At 46.4% G+C, this 18941-nt stretch overlaps 1 protein-coding gene across 2 annotated transcripts; it reads left to right on the top strand.

Annotated features, from left to right (window-relative positions):
- Nucleotides 1-1189: 1189 nt before the first annotated feature.
- fam120c (family with sequence similarity 120 member C) lies at nucleotides 1190-18932 on the top strand. 2 transcript variants are annotated; one of them, XM_068326359.1, is made up of 17 exons: nucleotides 1190-2743; nucleotides 4638-4884; nucleotides 5564-5646; nucleotides 6920-7048; nucleotides 7270-7372; nucleotides 7462-7535; nucleotides 7921-8114; nucleotides 8359-8521; nucleotides 8608-8691; nucleotides 8817-8988; nucleotides 9218-9467; nucleotides 9983-10097; nucleotides 10186-10395; nucleotides 10473-10719; nucleotides 11133-11268; nucleotides 13245-13308; nucleotides 13395-18932. In XM_068326359.1, exons 1-17 carry the CDS (start codon nucleotides 2228-2230, stop codon nucleotides 13647-13649), a joined length of 3042 nt encoding a protein of 1013 aa, XP_068182460.1. In that variant the 5' UTR covers nucleotides 1190-2227; the 3' UTR covers nucleotides 13650-18932. The 2 variants fall into 2 exon arrangements, with proteins under 2 accessions (XP_068182460.1, XP_068182452.1); XM_068326351.1 differs by having other exon boundaries at nucleotides 7840-8114.
- The last annotated feature ends 9 nt before the right edge of the window (nucleotides 18933-18941 follow it).

The raw sequence follows: 18941 nt of genomic DNA, 5'->3' as shown, positions 1-18941 counted from the left end.
GAAGAGGATTCAAAGGACAGGGCTAGATGGAGGAAATTGATTCGCTGTGGTGACCCCTGAAGGGAAAAGCCGAAAGGAAAAGAAGAAGAACAAGTACTGTACTTGTTTGAGTAAGATATAAATCATTCTTTGTCAAAGCCGAAGTTAAGCCCACAGTATGAGACAAACTACAATAAAACAGCAATTATTCAAATATACTGTGAATTTTTACATTTTAAATGACTATTAAATTAGATCCAATTTAAAAATAGGATCTAGAATTTAAAGTAAGTCATCGTAATTCTGAAAAAACTAATACGTTAAGTAATTGTTATCCTACAAGTCTTTATTAAGTCATTGGTTTGCATAATTTTATCAGCTAAAGTTCTTAAATTTCTCTTGGTGTCGTCATTACACCTCGAAAAGAAGGCCCGGGAGCTACGCTTCAAAACCTACTACAGTGAAGGCATATGACCTAACCTGTCGGCATCTGATTGGCTAAAAGTACTGTCTTCAGGAAAAAAGGGCGGTATCGCTCGGCCATGCTCATTGATGATTGGTTGGAATTTCAACAATTTGTTACGATAAGCCAATCAGAGGCAGGGTACAGGGAGTCAGGTCGTCGCCATACTATGATTCACAAACCGCTCCTCCATTGATAGTTACACTTTCTCCTCTCTGAGCAGTGAATGAACCACAGGGAGGCGACATACACGCAATAAGATAAACACGAAGGGCACATCGCCATCATACCTGGTACAGCACTCTGTTATTTTGGTCGGGTAACGACTAATTCATGTTTGAAGTGTTAAATTAACGCCATGCCGTACACTGGACACGAAACTGCTTAGGAATATATCAATTTTAAGTTCGACATATTTCAATGAAGCAGATCAGCGTAAGCCAAACAGCAGCAGCAGTTATTAATGTTATTGTGACCATCTGCCTGGGGATATAACAGCATTCAGGCGAAACAGTGACTAAATAACGGTATTTGCACTTTAATCACTTGTTGGCCACTTGGAGAAATTCTACTCTCCAGCTTTTCGTCCTCGTTCGCCGTTATCATGTTGATGTTGGTAGTTGTAGTTTTTCTTGTGCTTTTGCACTCAGGCGTCTTCAGTTGTTTCACTACATTTCCCAGCTTACCCGCGGCCGCGCCTCCTCCTTAACTCTCTCCGCCTTCCCTCCCTCTCCACTGGGCCGCGAGGAAGTCGCAAGATGGCTGATGTAGCTTGGAAGTAATGTTCCCCTCTGCAACATGAAGCCGTGAGCGTGGACGAAAGCGAGGGAGGCACCATCGGGCTTTTCTTTTTATTTTCTTTTAGTTACTTTTATTTTATTTCGTCAAACATCCATCTCATTCCGCGTCGTGTCGACCCCGGATTTGTCTTCGGGAGTTGACGCGTCAAATCACGCCGGGGACCCCTGCCAGGAGCTAACAGCTAGCCACACAGTTAGCAAATGTTAGTACCGTACAGCTAGCCAGTCAGTCAGTCAGACAGCCAGGCAGGCACACAGTTTGGTAGTTTTGTTTTTGGAATTGTAATTCTGACACTTGCCTGCCAGAAAGCTGCACACGTGATATTTGGCGAAGATAGTGCAGAATAAATGTCAAAATATTTTAGCTGTCAGATAGACCTGAAGGTTTTTCAAGCTGCTCGGTTTAACATCATGTCCGCTAACTGACCATCCAGCCTGTGTTGCTAACTAATGCGCAGTATTGCATCTGTTTCATGTGCACAAGTCAGTAGGATCATTGTTTTACAGGCGTTTCGTAACAGTATCCGCCATATCGCATCAGTTCCACTATTTTCTGCAACTAGATTTTTTGGAACTGGCTGTCTCAAAGCCAAGTTATGGGAGTAGATGAAATGTTGAACTTCTGGTTGTAGGTAGCTACACTGGCCTTGCTGGCGTCTTACCAAAAATCCACAGGGATGGACACTGAACTGAGCATCCACGATCAAAACTGAGAAATTGGCCTTCGGATAAGTAGAAATAAGTAACGCTAACTGACAGGCTTCTCCGGAGGTGCATGGTGACTCGTTTCGCCGGTCTGGGTAGCAGCAGATAAGTTGTTTTGCAGGGTTTAATCGAAGCAGTTCGACACTACATCGGAGACCAGTTAGCTTGCCTGAAGTGCACAGCTAGCTAAAGTCTCGCCCCACACCACGTTACCAACACGGCGTACAGAACGTATTCAGAGCCCGCTCCCGGCCAGACACACCGGCTCAACAACACCGTCATGGGAGTGCAGGGTTTCCAGGAGTATTTAGAGAAGCGGTGTCCCGGGGCCGCGGTCCCTGTGGACCTCCTTAAGCTAGCCCGCACCGCGGCCCGCCAGCCCCCTCACCACCATCACCCACACCACCACCCACATCACCCCGGGCCCATGCCTCCCCCGCCCCCGCCTGCCAGGATCCTCATCGACGCTGACTCCGGCCTGCAGCGCCTCTACGGCGGCTACCAGACGGACTGGGTGTGCGGGGGCGAGTGGAACGCCATGCTAGGCTACCTGGCTGCCCTGTCACAGGCGTGCCTGTACCAGGGGGGCCTGGAGCTGGTCGTGGTTTTCAACGGCACCTTGGGGAAGGAGCGCTGGCCCGAGTGGGCGCGGCGAGCTCAGGGCCAGCGACAGACTGCTCAGCTGATAGTCAACCACGTCGGCAGCAAGGCCACCCCGCCTCCACGGGCATGGTTCCTGCCCCCGGCCTGCCTTAGCCACTGCGTCCGCCTCGCCATGTTCCGCTTTCGAGTGAGGGTAAGCAGTGTGTGTGTTGTGTGTGTGTGTGTGTGTGTGTCGTTGGACGTGCTTTTCCAACACTCACCCTTTCTAGTTGCACGCGTGCTTGTTACCTCACTTCACGCAGTGCTGTTTTAATAGTCCTGATCTTTAAGGGGGGGGGGTACTGTTCCACATGTACCTGTCTGGAGCTCTGGTCTGCTGGATGTCACTGGGAAGAGGAATGCATCCCAGTACAACATGGTGATGATGCATGAAGCCTGGCTTCATCCTTGTTGGGGGGTGGGGTGGGGGTGTAAACGCTAACTGTACAACATGACCTAGTCTAGCCTATGGATTACACAACATGAACTCAATGAACCTGCTGAAGGCATCGATTATTTCAAGGCCCCTACTTACTGACAATGGGCCGGCTGCAACCTTGATTTATTTATTTCAGATCCTTGTGATTAAAAATATTTATTTCCTGCATGGTAGTATTTCCTTGATGAGATGAATGTTAAATTTCATCCGTTCACTACTGTTGTTAGGCAGATGCATAGATGATGGTCTGGTGATCTGATGTTCTGAGTCGTCTGGTGTGTTTAAGGCCCAGCGTGCAGCTGAGCCGCCGAGGCCTCTTGTCAATGTTGCCGAAATGTTTTGTTGCTTTGCTCTTCCTGGTAGAAACTGTATTTGTTTAAATAGACTCCACAGTACAACACATGCTGAAGACTGAACAAGTACTGTACTTGAAGTACTCGTGTTTTTTCTTGTTAAAAAATATCCTAAACAAATAAGTGATCATTTAAATCAACATAAAACATAGAGCGGAGGACAGTCGGGTATCAGCGTCGGGATTTATGTCTGAATTGATAAGATAATCGTAGTCAGTGGATTTGCTTGACCGAAGCAGTCTTCACACATCCATTTTCTTGTAGACTAGATGCTCTCTGTCTACAACCACTTATCTGCCTTGTGGGTCAGGGGTCTGCTGGAGCACATCTCAGCTGGCCATGGGCAAGAAGCGGGGTGCACCTAGGATGAGACACCAGCATGCCCAAAAGGATTTTCCGAGGCGATCGCTTTACATTGAGAATTTGGAATTGTGGTGAATGGGAATGTCACCACACAGCTTCATTGTGTGTTTCCCTTTACACTGATGTTAAATACGTTTTAAAGGTGAAAACAGTTTGGAAGTTGACGATTTGACAAATTTTTAAATGAAGTACCTGAAAGAACTAGTTTTAACTAGTTTAAACAAAAAAGTTCCGAAATTTTTACCAAAGGATAACAAAAATACCAAAATGGCACAATATATGGTGTTATATATTTATAACAATGTAAACTTGATTACACATTTATGACTAATGAGTTTTGTTTGATGCAAATATGCATGTCGTATGACAGTGTTAGCTCAAATGTTCTTTTCTCACTCCCTTTGGAATCTGCGTTATTGTGATACCTGTAAAATCCTTTGTGGAATTGAACTGGGCACTTTATTTTAGATGCTTCACCCTCCAACTTCAGCAATTTTTCACAAATAAAACATTGCAGGAAGTCCCAGATTTTTTATTTGCAATAATGTGGTGCTGAAGTTTATATTTATCTAAAATCTGTTCAAAGGCTGTTTCAAGTTTGATCAGTCCCTTATTTATCGACTGCTCTGGTTTTTCATGTTTATCCTGTAAGTCTCCTCTGGCACTGCTGACTTAAAGCTAATAACTGGATTAATCTATTGCTGTTGGACATACGTGTGTAGACAAAGGTAACTCAATAATTATTAATTTTGAATAAAGTTGTGTCACAAGGTTAAATGTCTTTCTATAAAGACGTTCAAATGTGACGTCTAAATCTATAAATGTCGTCCTGTTTTACTCGGTCTGTTTTTATGGGGTGACCCAGACTCTGCTTTGTGGTTCTGCATCTACAGGTGGTCCAGACTCTGGAGGATCACCACCAGGAAGTGCTGTCTCTGTACAGGGACTTTGGATTTGCTGGCCTGATTGCTCAGGATTCGGAATTTGCCCTCTGTAACGTACCCGCCTACTTCTCTTCACACGCGCTCAAACTGAGCTGGAACGGAAAGAACCTGACCACACACCAGTACCTGCTGTCCGAGGCCGCCAGGCAGCTCGGCCTCAAGACACAACACCTGCCATGCTTCGCTGCTTTGCTGGGTGAGCAATACGGGAACGCCAGCCCCACGTGCTAACACGCAGTCAAACATGCCCGACCTCTGCTGCCACCCATAATGCACTTTGAGTAGCGGCGAGGAGACAACTCAAATGCAGTAGCTGGAAGACATCAGCACTTTCAAGGTCCTGGAAAACATGTCATTCAATGCTTTTGTAAAAAGAAAAATCCATGAGAAATATATTAAATATAATTTATCCCAATCTTTTCTTTGATTCATCTCTGGTTACCATGGTAAAACTGGATAACAACAGACTTAAGGCCTCATGGTGGAGAATCTTCTACATGAACTCCATCAGTCCTGACATTGAGTGGCTTTCTAATGTTAGCTGGTTAGTGAAACAGCATCGTGCCAGGCTTACAGTTCAACCCTAAATATCAGCTGCAAATGCACTGACAGTCAAACTGCATTTGCAAATACACGGAAAAAAATTCTGTGACAAAAACGGATCAAGATGAACTATATGAGTCTGATCAGAGCAGCATGAAAGCAGGCGCTGCAGAAACAAGTTCAAAATGTTGCTAAACATCAGCTGCAGGCCAACGTACCTGGGTAATTAGTGTGCATTGATTGGGCCTATATATCTCTAACTTGTCTTACCATCCTGAACCCCCACTACCACCACCACCTTCAGCAAACATCTGAAAGACTTTGTCTTGCAGGAAATCATATTCTGCCTGACGAGGACCTGGCTGCCTTCCACTGGAGTCTGCTGGGACCAGAACACCCACTGGCTTCTCTCAAGGTACTGCACAAGTCCAAAGGGCTGCACAGCTGACGAACAATGCTAGGAACAGGTTGTTGACCCTCCTTGTTTCTCCTTCTGTTGTGTGCATCTCATAATCAGAATTCAATGTAAAAGGTTAGTTTTAAAAAGATATTAAAATCACGAGTAAAGGTTATTCAGCACCTTAATCATGAAAAACGCGTCCTTGTATTTCCTTCAGCCATAACTGAACCAAATTTCTGATAACTGGAGGTCAGGTTGACTGTTAGACAGAAGTCAGTGTTCCCTCTGTTGGAACAGGTTCTCCTGCTCCTGAAGGAGCAGAGCACCCTGACGGCATCACCCTGGCTCCTCCATGTTCAACCGTAGAACCTGAGAATTCACTGCAGAGCTCCTCTCAGACTGAAGTTTCTGTCATTTTGAGCTGCAACCCCTTTTCATCTTGTCATATTGATATATTCATGCAGTTTTTGGCTTGGTTAAGAGAAAAACTGGAGATTGGGGTCTTTAAAATAATTCTTTTTTTCTTTCCTCAGCTTGACGTTGTTTTGTTATATTTTTTTTTTGACAAACAATTTGGTTCAGAAGAGCTGCCATGTTCTCAAGGTTCTGGTTTGCACCTGTGAGAATGTGGATGTGACTAAATGTTTGGGCCAGTGAGTTAAATGTACATCCTGTACTGAGCTGATCTGGTTGAACGCACTTGCATGTTATGTGACTCATCCTCATGGAGTCAGAACTGATAATCAATCAACAGATTTCGGAGCTTTGATTGTTTGCATCAGATCTGTTTGCAGGAACTTCCAAGCTAGTGAGCAGCCAGCATGGTCAAAGATGTTAGCCTCCTCGCTAATGTTTCAGTCTATAAATAGCACAGAGTCCAGCTGTCCAGTCAAACACGTCCGTACGGGAAAGGAGAGCCGCCGCTTCCAGCTTTCATCAAACTTGTTTGCCATTGGCCGCCCAGAGAGAAGGGCACACCCTCCTTGCAGAATTCAGATAATTCAACTCAGTGGCGTCTGATTATCATCCTCAAGTTTGTAACTGTACAGTTAAAAAACAGTATGAATGGTCACCTCACGTCACATTAATGAATGAGCTGGAGCTGAAACACGACCTGTATGGAGCGCTGCAGCCGCATAAAGATGGGAGGGGTAAATAAATGAAGGTCGTCACTCGTCAATAAAACAAAGACTATGATGTTCACATTAAAGTGTTAGATTTACAGTGGACAGTCTTTGAGGTATTAGGACTTATTTGTCTGCCCCTGACCCGTCCCTGCCCTCCCCAGGTGCGCGCCCACCAGCTGGTGCTGCCGCCCTGTGAGGTGGTGATCAAGGCCGTCTCTGAGTACGTGTCCTCCATCAAAGACCTGGGAAACCTGGATTCCATCGCCAGAGACGTCTTCAAACAGTCACAGGTGAGAGTCGCTGCTTTGTCGATCATCATTGGTTCGTTTTGAGAAAATGTTTGGGATCACTCTTTACAGCTGTGATAACCATGTCTGCTAAAAATATTTATAATCGCTGGACGTTAATCGCCTGGATGGACCTCCTCCTGTTCTCACCTGTGTTCATTTCCTGGTTGCTCAGACGAACCACGGCAGGTAGCGATACGTCTTGACTACTTCCTGTCTTTCAGTCTCGCATGGAGGACAAGGTGGAGCGATTCAAGAAAGCGGTGGAGTATTTCTCAGCTGCCTCCAAACCACGCTCACTAAACATGGGACCCTCCTCATTCATCTGTGAGTCGTCTGTCGGAAGTGGAACTGCCCCCCCCCCCCCAGGTCGTTGTGTAATAAGACAAATTGAATTATTTCGTTTCTTCATTCAGTACCCGGGTTTGGACCCAACCCGTTTGGGGGACCACCTGGACCTATGGGACCGATGCATCCTGGAAAGAATCAGGTAGATTCTCATTTTACTGTTTGTCCTCTCTCAGGTGTAATTTCTCGACATGAATCCAAACATAGTGGATTCAGATTTTACTCCTTTTCTGCACGTTTAAGGATAAACAGGCTGAGGGATGAAGGGTCACATTCCTTTCATCCCAAAACCCTCTAGCCTCGATTGGATGCCCCTCCTACTGGAATATAACTGTTCCCATCCCTGAGACTTCTCCTTCTCCTCCTCCTCCTCCCCACTCTCTCTCCTGCATCTGTTCTGCTCCCTTTTCCGATTTCCTTTTGCCTCCCTTTCTGTCCTTTTGCAGTTTCCCCCTCCCCAGGTCCCAGGGCTAAAGCCACCCTATCAAAATACTCCATTTGGACCTGGCTCCGCCCCTCTGTTCCAGAATGCACCACCGTCGTCCCAAGACTGCAACGATTCACTGGCGGGCAAGATGGGCTTCTCAGATTGGTCGGCTCCGTATGATAACGCTCAGGCTGGAAACCGGTTGCCCAATCATCACACCAGCACTCAGTCTGGTCCCTCCCCTTCTCCCTCCTCCTCATCGGACGGCGATGAACCCAACGACAGCAACTCAAAGTAAGATAAGTCAGACTTTTAGGAAACTTCTAGCTTGTCACGCAACCCAGTGTGATTAATCCAAGAAGTGCTGAGCTTAAACTAAAGCTTAAACCTAAGGGTTGGCCTTAATTAAATCCTAAACGTTTCCTAACACCTAGGAAACGTTTAGGATTTAATTTTCATTTAAACTGAGCTTCACATTAAAGGTGATATGAAATCAACTGCATTGGCAGGCAGGAAGATTAATACGTTTTTCTTTCAGCCATTTGACGGACAAGCCCTCCCGCTGGGAGGATCCAGCCGGAAGGGGGGGCTCTGCCTCTGGAAACGGTTCCCAAGGCAACGGGAGCGGGTCAAACATTCCGTCACTGTTGTCTATGGCGACGCGAAGTCACATGGACATAACCACACCCCCTTTACCTCAGGTGTGTGTCCATAAGAAGGTCATTGGCACAATCAGGTGACGGTGGGTCTGCAGCCTGTAAACGAATGTTTGTTTGTTTGTTTGTAGGTCAGCGCTGAGGTTCTTCGTGTCGCCGAGCACAGACACAGAAGAGGACTGATGTACCCCCAGATTTTCCACATATTGACCAAGGTAACTCCCCCCACACGCACGCACACACACACACTCCAGTTCAGTCTCTGAAAGATTGTATCTTCTGGGTCACCTTTTTCGTTGATATGACATCACCTTTGTGCACCCCCCACCCCCCTCCCTAGGGAGAGATGAAGATGCCGGTGTGTATAGAGGATGAGTGTAACTCCGAGCTGCCTCCTGCTTCTCTGCTGTTCCGTGCTGCCAGACAGTATGCTTACGGCGTCCTGTTCAGTCTGGCCGAAACACACCGTCGCCTGGAGAGGCTCGCTCTCCGCAAAAGGGCTCCTCTGGAAGGTAAGGACCCCCGAACCCTAAACACACTCTTGTCTGTCAGCAGAGAATGTATTGTTTTATTGTCTCAACCTATCAGTTGGGTTTAAATATATGCTAGATATACATTATATCTCTGTTCTTAGTCATTGAATAAATTAGGGTACGTGGCTAAAGATGTAGTAACTCAGTACGGCCACCAGGAGGTGGCGCTGGTCTCCTGCTCACTGTCTCCACACTGCTCTGTTTACAGTTCCTCCCGTCATCGTAAAGGAGTGGAGCAGCGGTAAAGCCAAGTCAGCTCTGACCCCGGAGCTGGTCCCGGCCCTCTGCTTCCGGGAGTGGACCTGCCCCAACCTCCGACGCCTGTGGTTGGGCCGGGCCAGCGAGGACCGCTCCAGGAGAACCAGGGCTTTTCTGGCCTGCCTGCGCTCTGACTGCCCGGCCCTCCTCAACCCAGCACAGGTCCCGCAGCACCTCCTGCTCATGTGCTGCGTGCTCAGGTATGCCGCCGATAGTTCAGTGAGCTACAGGCTGTTTTTTTATGCTCCCCCCAGTGATTAAGATCCCTCCTCATCCTCCTCCTGCTGCTCCACCTCCTGTATAAATCTGTTACGTTACAGAAAAAGACAGAAACCTTATCAATCGTTTTCTTGCTGTATTTGTAATTACATTTGTATGAGAACTGTAATGGAACTGAGCGCGGGCCTCAGGAGAGGTTGTAGGGCCGAGGCTCCCTCCTCCTCGTAAAAGCCACTCATTGGAGCTGAAGTATCGATTCCTCTTCAGGAGGTCGTTTTAATACGGTTACAGATTAGTGTCGCTTGGTTGTCATGGTGACGACACAGGAACTAATTTGCAGCTGCTGAGGGAGCTCGACCGTTTAGGAATGGCGGGTGTGAGGTTGAAACAGATTCTAGAGGCCAGTTAATGAGATGTGATACGCTGGTCAGAATTAGCCAGCCTGGTGGGGGTGCTAAAGAACTTCCTGTTTTGAGTGTTGGCTCCTCCCCCTCAGGTATATGATGCAGTGGCCTGGGGGACGGATCCTTCAGAGACATGAGCTAGACGCCTTCCTGGCTCAGGCGGTTTCCAGCCAGCTCTATGAACCAGACCAGCTTCAGGAGCTGAAGGTCAGACCCCCTCCCCCCAGCGTTCTTCTGTTTGCGTGTGCGTCTGTGGCTGCAGCCAAACGGCAGCGTCATGTTCTGTGTGTTTCAGGTGGAGAAGGTGGACGCTCGTGGCGTGCAGCTGGCGTCTCTCTTTATGGCCGGCGTTGACACGGCGCTGTTCATCAATGACGTGTGTGGTCAGCCGTTACCATGGGAACACTGCTGCCCCTGGGGCTTCTTTGACGGGAAACTGTTCCAGAGCAAACTGTCCCGGGCTGCTCGCGACAGGGCGGCCCTGCTGGACATGTGTGAGGGACAGGTATGACCTGGGCAGGAAGTGATGTCATCGGTACCTGCCGCCCCCTCCAGTCAACCTCGGATGTTCTTCCTCTGCAGGAGGAGCTGCTGTCAAAGGTGGAGAAGATGCGCCAGGCAATCCTCGAGGGCATCAACCTATCCCGCCCTCCTCCTCCCCCTCCCCCTCCTCTTCCACCACCGGCCTTCCTCCCCCCTGCCATGGTGCCACCGTTTTATCCCATGCCTCCGCTATACCCACCTCGCTCCATGGGCGGCATGCCCCCCCATCACCCCCATCACCCTCACCCACATCACCCAGCACAGCACAGACCCAGAGCCTTTCCAGGTACCTTCACATAAAACTTCCTGTTGGTCTGAACTCTTACTTCCCTCACAGCAGCAGCAGCGTGATGACATCACACCTGTGGGCGGAGACTATTGATTGACTACTATCCTAAAATGCAACAAGGAGAGAAAATCGACGCTGAAAATACATGGAGAACAGAAGTTAAATTAGTGTTAGAGACGTTTATCTGAATCCTGTTGGTCCGAATGAGCTTCAGGGATTAAACCGCAGATGATCTGAAGTTTTTAATTTTCTAAAGTTTGGTTTCTTTTACACTGTAATATAATTATTTCTATTTCACAGAAAAACATTTAGAAACATGCAGCGGTAGGAATGTGTCTGCAGGCCTACAGAGAGGGTCAGTACTACTGATGCTGACGTCTCAAGTCGCTTCTCTTTCCTTCTGTCTTCAGGCATCCAGTCCATCCCCCCCCAAGGAGGAAAACTGGAAATTGCTGGCATGGTTGTTGGCCAGTGGGCCGGGAACAAACCAGTCCGAGGAAGAGGGGGGTTCAACATGCAGGTGGTGTCGGTGGGAGCCGGGAGAGGGTGAGTCAGATGTTCATCTTTTAGGTCCAGTCAGAACATTCAGATTTTGTTGGTCATCCTGCTGGGTCAGCGTTAATCCTCACTGCTGCTGCAGTTTACTCTGAAATGTCCAGGAAAAGATTTCATTAATTTGAAGCACCTCTGCCTAACTTATGTGAGCATTAGCGTGTGTGTGCGTATGCGCATGCACATGTGCGGGTTTCCTCGATGCAGCTCTTCCGTAGACTTTCATTGAGAAAAAGCTTGATGGTTGTCCTGCTTTACTCCCACACCTAGTTGGTTCTGAATGAACTCAGCAGGAAGGTAAGGCCTCTGATTGGTCAATGACTGCAGCTCAGGGGTCACCAAATGGCAGACCTGGACCGTGATCGTTCTGTCTGGACCCGTGACTACTCCATGATAAATTCACAAGAGTAGATTTTATTGGCTACAGCGCTGCTGCTACAGTTAACACGGTAATAGCTCCACCCAGTTCAGCCAATCAGATCATTTGTTTTCCTGCTCTGTCAGCGCACCAGGAAGTGAGACAGCTCGCTACCGCTGAGTTTACCGCCACAGGAGCACAGAAGAAGGGAGATGGCATAGCTCCAAACGAAGGGAGGTTAATGAGGAAAACTGCTGGTTAACAATGAGTGGATGAAATTTATGTTTATTCCTCTGTCAGACAGTTCAAAACCATTTTACCTCATGTGGTCTGAACACGTACCATTACTTAATTAATAACGTGAAGCGCCACCATGAAACAAAGCACAGATTTTTTGTGCAGAATTATCTCTTGAAGTCCGAGCTGAGGGCAAAATGACCGAGAAATGCAAACAAATGTTCACTAAAGGCATGGTGGAGTTTGGAGTTTGATAAAACATCTTTTATTGATGGGACAGTTGTGAATAAGTGCTTAAAAGCTGTTGTTGACACATTGTTTGAGGGGAAAACAAAGTTGAGATGTGTGGAAATACTCCCAATTTCAGCTTCAACAGCAACCAGAAAATCAGAAATATTAACATCTTGATGCAGCTATTCAGAGAGCATCATGCATATCTGTGGACATTGATGAATTGTAGTGTGTGTGTGTGTGTGTGTGTATCAGGTTCCTTCACAAAGCTAAGGAGCTCTTTGCTGAGTGTAACACCACTATGAAACACACACAAGAGAGGACATAGATGCAGCAATAAAAGAGATGCTGACAAAGGCCAGTGGTCACTTTCACCACAGATGACAGAGACCACCACAAGGTGTGCCTGTGCGAATCTTGTGGTGGTGGTGGTGGTGGTCACCTTGTGTACAAGGTTACTTGTGTACAAGTAAATCACTGGCAGGCCACATGCCCCTGTCTCTCATGAATAAAGTTCTGTTTGTATATTTCCCCTGAAATAGCCAGTTTTTATTCATGCTTTCTGAACATGTTAATGTTTTTTTTTTACTTGAAGTTTAGGCCTTCAGTTCTTTAGGCTGGGACGTCTTTAATTTACAAGAAAAAACATTATTCATCCCTTTTTGCACTTCATTTTTAATTCTGAGGTTTGGTGGTCTTCAATCTAACATAAAGGCTTAAAATTTATTTGCCTGGGTCTACTTTTATTTATGGTGAGGTCAAAGAGCTAGCTGTGCACTCACTTAAACATATCCGCTTTGAAAATTGATAGTAAATGTGGACATAGGGACTGGCTATAAGACACAAACTGGACTTGGGATTGGACCTAAGAGGAAATTTTTATAACTGGACCTCCGTGACTTTTAATTGAATACCCCTGCTGCAGCTTCTATATCCAGGTGATCGGATGCCCCGCATCTCCATTTATCGTGTCGTCTCGTGGTCCCTAAGACGACACGATGAATGGATTTAATTATCCATTATTGTAGAAATCTGACTAGGGAATTTGTGAATCGATTGAAGTGAAGCTGTGCAATAATAACTAATAATCATTTTGAACTGATGCTGGTTGGTTCATCTAAACTCGTGTCTTCCTTCGTCCCAGGAGGGGTAAAGAGATACCAGCAAAAGGTCGGGGGGTGAAAAAGGCAACTGCCAACAGAACACAGGTACGACACGGAGGTCATCAGTGTAGTAACTTATCAGCAGTTGTTGCATCAACTTTCCTTATCTGTATTGGTTTTTCCTTATTCAGACGTCGCCGCCGCCTCCATCCAGCCCCCCCCCAAAGCCCTCAGAGGAGGCGGGTTCCGCGCCCGAGGCTGTGAGTCAGCTGAACGGCAGCTCGGCAGCCTCTGCCATCAGCCAGCCATTAGAGCTGGCCCCCCTGGCCCAGCCAATCCAGTGTGCCTTAGCCAGCAGAGACAACCAATCAGAGGGGGTGGAAGTGGAGGCCCCCTGTTGCCTTGACGACTGCGCGTCAGACGGAGCACTACAGAAGGAGGAATGATGGCATCCCTCCCAAAGATGCTCTGAGAGAGTTGTCTGTGTTCGACTGCCTTTCCCTGTTTTTGTAGCCCTGCCTGCTAGCCGAGCGCGTCGTCACACTGAGCAGGAAGGGAAGCGAGGCTCCGCCTTCTCTCCCCTCCTGCTCCGTGTGATAGGCTGAAGCAGCTAGCTGTTACTTCCTTTTTAGTTTTCTAATGTGGTTTTACGTTGTTTTATGAAGAGAGGTTTTCTCCATGAGTCTGTAAGCGCCCCACCCCTCGAGAATCCTAAGCGCCTCCCTCCCGCACTCAGAGTAAAAATAAGCTTAAAGCCCCACCCCCTACTATGACCCCCACTTAAAGAGCCCCGTGGTATGTATGGTTATCTGTAAATTTTCAGTTTCCTCTTTTGTTTTTTTGTTTTTGTTTTTTTTAGTGGTCCCCTTCATTGAATCTGCATACAGATGTTAAACTTGCGCTAACGGTGACAGATTGGATGTGGTTTCCATGGTTACAGCATCTAGGCCTGGTCACCATGGTCTGTAGTTGAGTGTTTATGTGTTAAGTTGCCATCTAGTGTAAGTTTGTCTGCTCTGGATTCAGACATTCAGAGTTGGACTCTGGATGCGCGTAGCGCCGCTGTAGGCTAGCTATGCAGCATTAGCGCTAGCAGCAAACCCTTTTTATCGATTGGTTATCTCTCACAGGAGCACTTCTGCACCACCATGGCATTAGCGCTATCTTACTTTGACCTACGTAGCATAGCCTAGTGCTTAGCCGTGCAAAGAGACCCCATGAAATGATGCACCTTAAGCCCCAAATTATGCAAAACGTTCCCCATTTTTCCAAAATAAAGTGCATTAATATATTTTCCTCCCACCCCATCCCCCCCAGGACCCTTAGTCCCAAAGCTTTGATTGTACTATCCCAACAAAAGCACTTAACGTTGTATTTAAAGATGATGAATTGAAAAAGCCCCTGTACAGGTGAATTGACTGTCTGTGTGGGGCGTCCCCTGCACACAGGTAAATCCTTATGACATGTAGAACTACATTTAAAGGAAAGAATCTATTTGAGAGACGTCAGAATGTGAACAGAGTGGTTTCAGACAAAGAAGCACTTTGTTTTAAAACGTGAACCACACTGGACAGTCCTCCAGCCGGTGTTTAAGACCTGAAATCTGAAGCACCTTCTGGAGGTAAGGCCAAAAAGAAAAGAGAAAAAAAAAAAAAAAACGCTGCGTAGCGACAGCTGGAAACCAACGGGGAGGATTTGGGCGGCTTCTGCCAGGCAGGGTGCCGCTCAGACCGGCCTCGTGTTCAAACAGGAACTTATGTGGCAAAAGCTGAAAGGACTCTTGACTGTCCCGTCAGGGATTCCCGGGAATCTTTTCAGGTTTCCACCAAGTTATTTCCAAAGTGTATTTTAACACGGCTCGCCAAAAGTGGCAGCTGGTGATATAGAAAAAAGGGCGTGGCGACAAAGCCTCATAGATCCCTCCACCCTCTGGTGGTGATTGGACACCACCCGGCTGCGGTGTGTCACTTTAGACCAGAGGGAAGCACTTCCCTGCCCCGAAGGCCCTCCGCTCACTGCAGCGGAGGCTTTACGGGTCAGATCACATGACAGGAGAGAGGCCTCACGGCGGACGAGTGCCGCTCACAATCCGAGACTTCTGAGATGTTTTATTAGAGCACTTATGTTTGTAGAGAATGAGATGTATCCCCCATAGTAGGTTTCATCTGACTACGGAAACAAACGTACCGTTCACCGGTAGCACAAACGTCGCAGCGGTCAACCGCATGGCCGCGGAGATGCCGGCCCACAAAATATCTTTCTACCGACCACAGATGTTGAAACGAGCTCGCTATGTTAAAACAAGGCAAGTCAACAAAGAAGCACCTTATTTTCTTACTATGTTGATGACTTGTGCTCTAATGTGTGCCACAGAATTGACATGGGAAAAAATACAAAGCTCTTCTGAAACGCCATTTTGAAGGAAGCAACCCTGAGTTTATACGTACGTTTCGATGTGTCGCGTCTGACATCCCCTCAGTTATGAACTCAACTCTTTGACAGTTCACCCGTTTTGGGGGGGCGTAGGCCCACACTCGCAACATCGCGGGGGGGCCGGGCCGCGCCGCCTTCACCGTCGTCTCTTTAACCAACACCGAATAGAAGCAGAGGTTCGGACTCGTGATCCGTTTTTTCTGTAGGGATGAAGCCGACGTGTGTTGTCGGTGTTTAAAGGTTAAGAGTAGGTCACGGGCTAACAGGACTTAATACACACACCACGACTAGGCTAGAGAACAGAGCTCCACTGGCCGAAATACTTATAATTACTAGGAGTCATAAACTCACCTGCTTCAACGTTCACTAGGACAACATGTGTATCTGTAGGAACAGGACATCGTTGGAAGATGGTTTTTGTTCGGCGAGCTGGAGCGTGATCTGGTAGATGATGCCCTAATTTGATTCGCTCGCCAGACAACAGTTACACACACACACACACACACACCAATACAGCATCACGCACGCACACACACACACACAGCCCACTGGTTTTCAGTTGCGTTTGTTACCATCTGCGTTCTCTCTGCTTTTGTGCTGAAGTGGTTTTGTGCAGTTCCCAGTGGAGTGGTCGTCAGTTCATCAGAGATCATTTGGTAACACATTCGACTGATTCCAAAGCCGCCAACTTGCATCAGAAGTACACAACACGGGTGTTGGGTGGCACTATTTGCACACACACGAACAGACACATAAATGTTAAACCCTGAGTTACGCAGTAGCTAGTAAGGGAAAAAAAAGTCAACACAATACATGATGTAGTGTCCCTCTCTTGTCCTTGTCTGTTTTAGTTTGATAGATATTTGATCAGTGATTTTAATGCTTATTATCCTAACCCCGTCTCTTCTTCCTACACCCCTAAGCTGTTAATTCACTGCCGTTTTCCGCTCTCAGATCTTCCTCATAGCCCACGCGCGCACATACATACACACACAACCCACGCCCACTGATTCTCATTAAGCAGTCGTACACATACCTTAGATTTTCTCCACACACCTTCCCTCAGTGTTTCAGTTTTGCTCTTACCGCCCTCCCTCTCAGCTTCTCCTTTAGCCCTATAGGACCGTTTCTATTGGCCGTTTTCTCTTTTCTCTGTGGGCTTGCCCCGCCCCGTAATCAACCCAACTAACAGTAAAGGTTATATTAACGTTGATAATCAGTTTCTGTATGTATCTAGCCAGAGTCTGGAAAAAGAAAATCAGAAAAAAAAAAAATCAAAGCGGTTTTATTCAATTGTGCAAACGTGTTTTTCTTACTATTTTTAATGTTATTACATCTAATCCTTCTACCATTGCTTCAGTTAGTACTGAATACGCTTAGCCAACCTAGAGATTTGAACTGTAACGATTGCGATTTTCCTTACCTGTATTTTATATGGCATCTTTAGACCACTGTTTATTATGTACGTAAGTATATATCGCCCATTTTTTTCCAATTGAAATCGTCGTCTGCACTATATACGATTCTCACGATGTCCCGTAAAACAATTTTGTGGTCGACTTATTAATCTAAGCTGAAATCTGCGCCCTTGCACAAAGCAGCGAAACATCTCTTGTAAACAACCAAAGTATACCTAACATCCCCACGAAAGCCCCTCCTGCCCCGCCACTGATGGTTTGCCCCCCCCCCCACCCGAGTAATAAGTGTCCCCATGAGTATGATTATAAAGAAATTACAGCACGTGTGATTAATCTGACGAGTCTGTGTTAACGGTGTTTCCTTTCAAACACTGGCTGTTGTGGAGACGCAGACAGATGGGGAAGCAGGAAGTGTTTTGTGGTCATTGAGCGTTAGCGGCTAAATTAGTCAATCTTGATGCACGCTCAGGTGCGACTTCCTCACGCGCGCACACACTCACAGGCACCTTCGACCCAGGAAGGAAGACACCTGACAGACGTGCTCTCTGGGGTTTTCGTGCCCTCTTCTGCATTTTTTTTTTCTTACATGTAATTATTGTGCTCTCTCAAACTTGCCTTTCATTTTTCAGATTGACAGAGCAACTTATTACTGTACCAAGTCTCCTTGTGTGTTAGCATGGAGGCTAAACATAGCTGAATTTTCCTCAGAAAACAATCCTGAGATCATTTGTCCTCCAAATCGATTTTCCTAAAAATGGAATGTATTGAGAGATGATCTGCAAGATCAAGGAGTGGGAAATGATTGACCTCTAGTTATCTACACGTAAAGTAATGGAATTATGAAAACTATTTTGCAAACATCTCAACCGTTAGGTGGAGTCACTGCCTGGATGGGTTGGGACAGTTTGTTTTAATCCACATTCTAAAAGCAATTTTCAATTTACATCTTAAAATTTATTTTTAAGTAATTTTTTCAAAATGACAACAAACTAAGCTTTTGCTTCATTGACAAACCAAGGGATGTGAAGGATATCCCTTTGTGTACTATTTCACTGCTATCTAATAATCAAATAACTGACTTGGAACGCTCCTTTATTAGTCTCCTGTTTGAAAGAAGTTCCTGGAGGAAGACATAAATGTCAGAATCTCAGCTGAAGTTGTCATGAGGAAAATTCCCCTCTGCCTCAGAGAGCCTGTGAAGAGCTTGATGATGTGAAGAGAACCAAAATTCCCAGAAAAGAAATGCACTTTGTGTTTTTCACCATTAACAGTGTTGCTGTCTGTCAAACAGAACGACTGCAGGAGTCGTCCCTTGTGTTTTACCTGTTGTGATCGGATCGCAGGATTCCAACAACGCCTTGTTAAGTTTGAATCTAGGTCCCTATTCTGTCTCGCTCTACACTGCCACTCCCCCCCCCCCTCAAAACCTAAAAAGCTCCAGGGAGTCTCCCAGCCCCCCAATGATTGAGTCCTAGTAAGTGTCTCAAGTTGGCTCCATCACGCCCTGAGCCACGTGTACCCATGCATGTACTTCTGTACCCAGAACCACCTGTGCAGCAAAAAAAGGGTCAAAATTTATCCATACTATTACTCTAGAAATATTATCATCATTATTGCTGTTATAATTATGGTTGGTATAATTTGTCATCATTGTTAGCATTATGGAAGCACCAGACTGTGGGAAGACAAGTAAAGGAAAGTTGTTTGTTTTTGTTTTTGTTTTTTTTCTTTTTTACAAAAAATGTCTGGTTGGTGGTCTGATCTCACAAAGGGAGGGGAGGAATGGTTCAGAAAGAGACAAAGATGGCAGTCATGTTTGTACTGGTTGGGAAATGACTTACAGTGCTGAAATAAAATTTATTCTTTTAGTAAAAAAAAGTGTCTTCA

This window comes from Antennarius striatus, chromosome 2 (genome assembly GCF_040054535.1).
Source record: "Antennarius striatus isolate MH-2024 chromosome 2, ASM4005453v1, whole genome shotgun sequence".
Classification (NCBI taxonomy): Eukaryota; Metazoa; Chordata; class Actinopteri; order Lophiiformes; family Antennariidae; genus Antennarius; species Antennarius striatus.
Note: the sequence above shows the minus strand (reverse complement) of the source record. Positions and strands in the feature narration are given on the sequence as shown.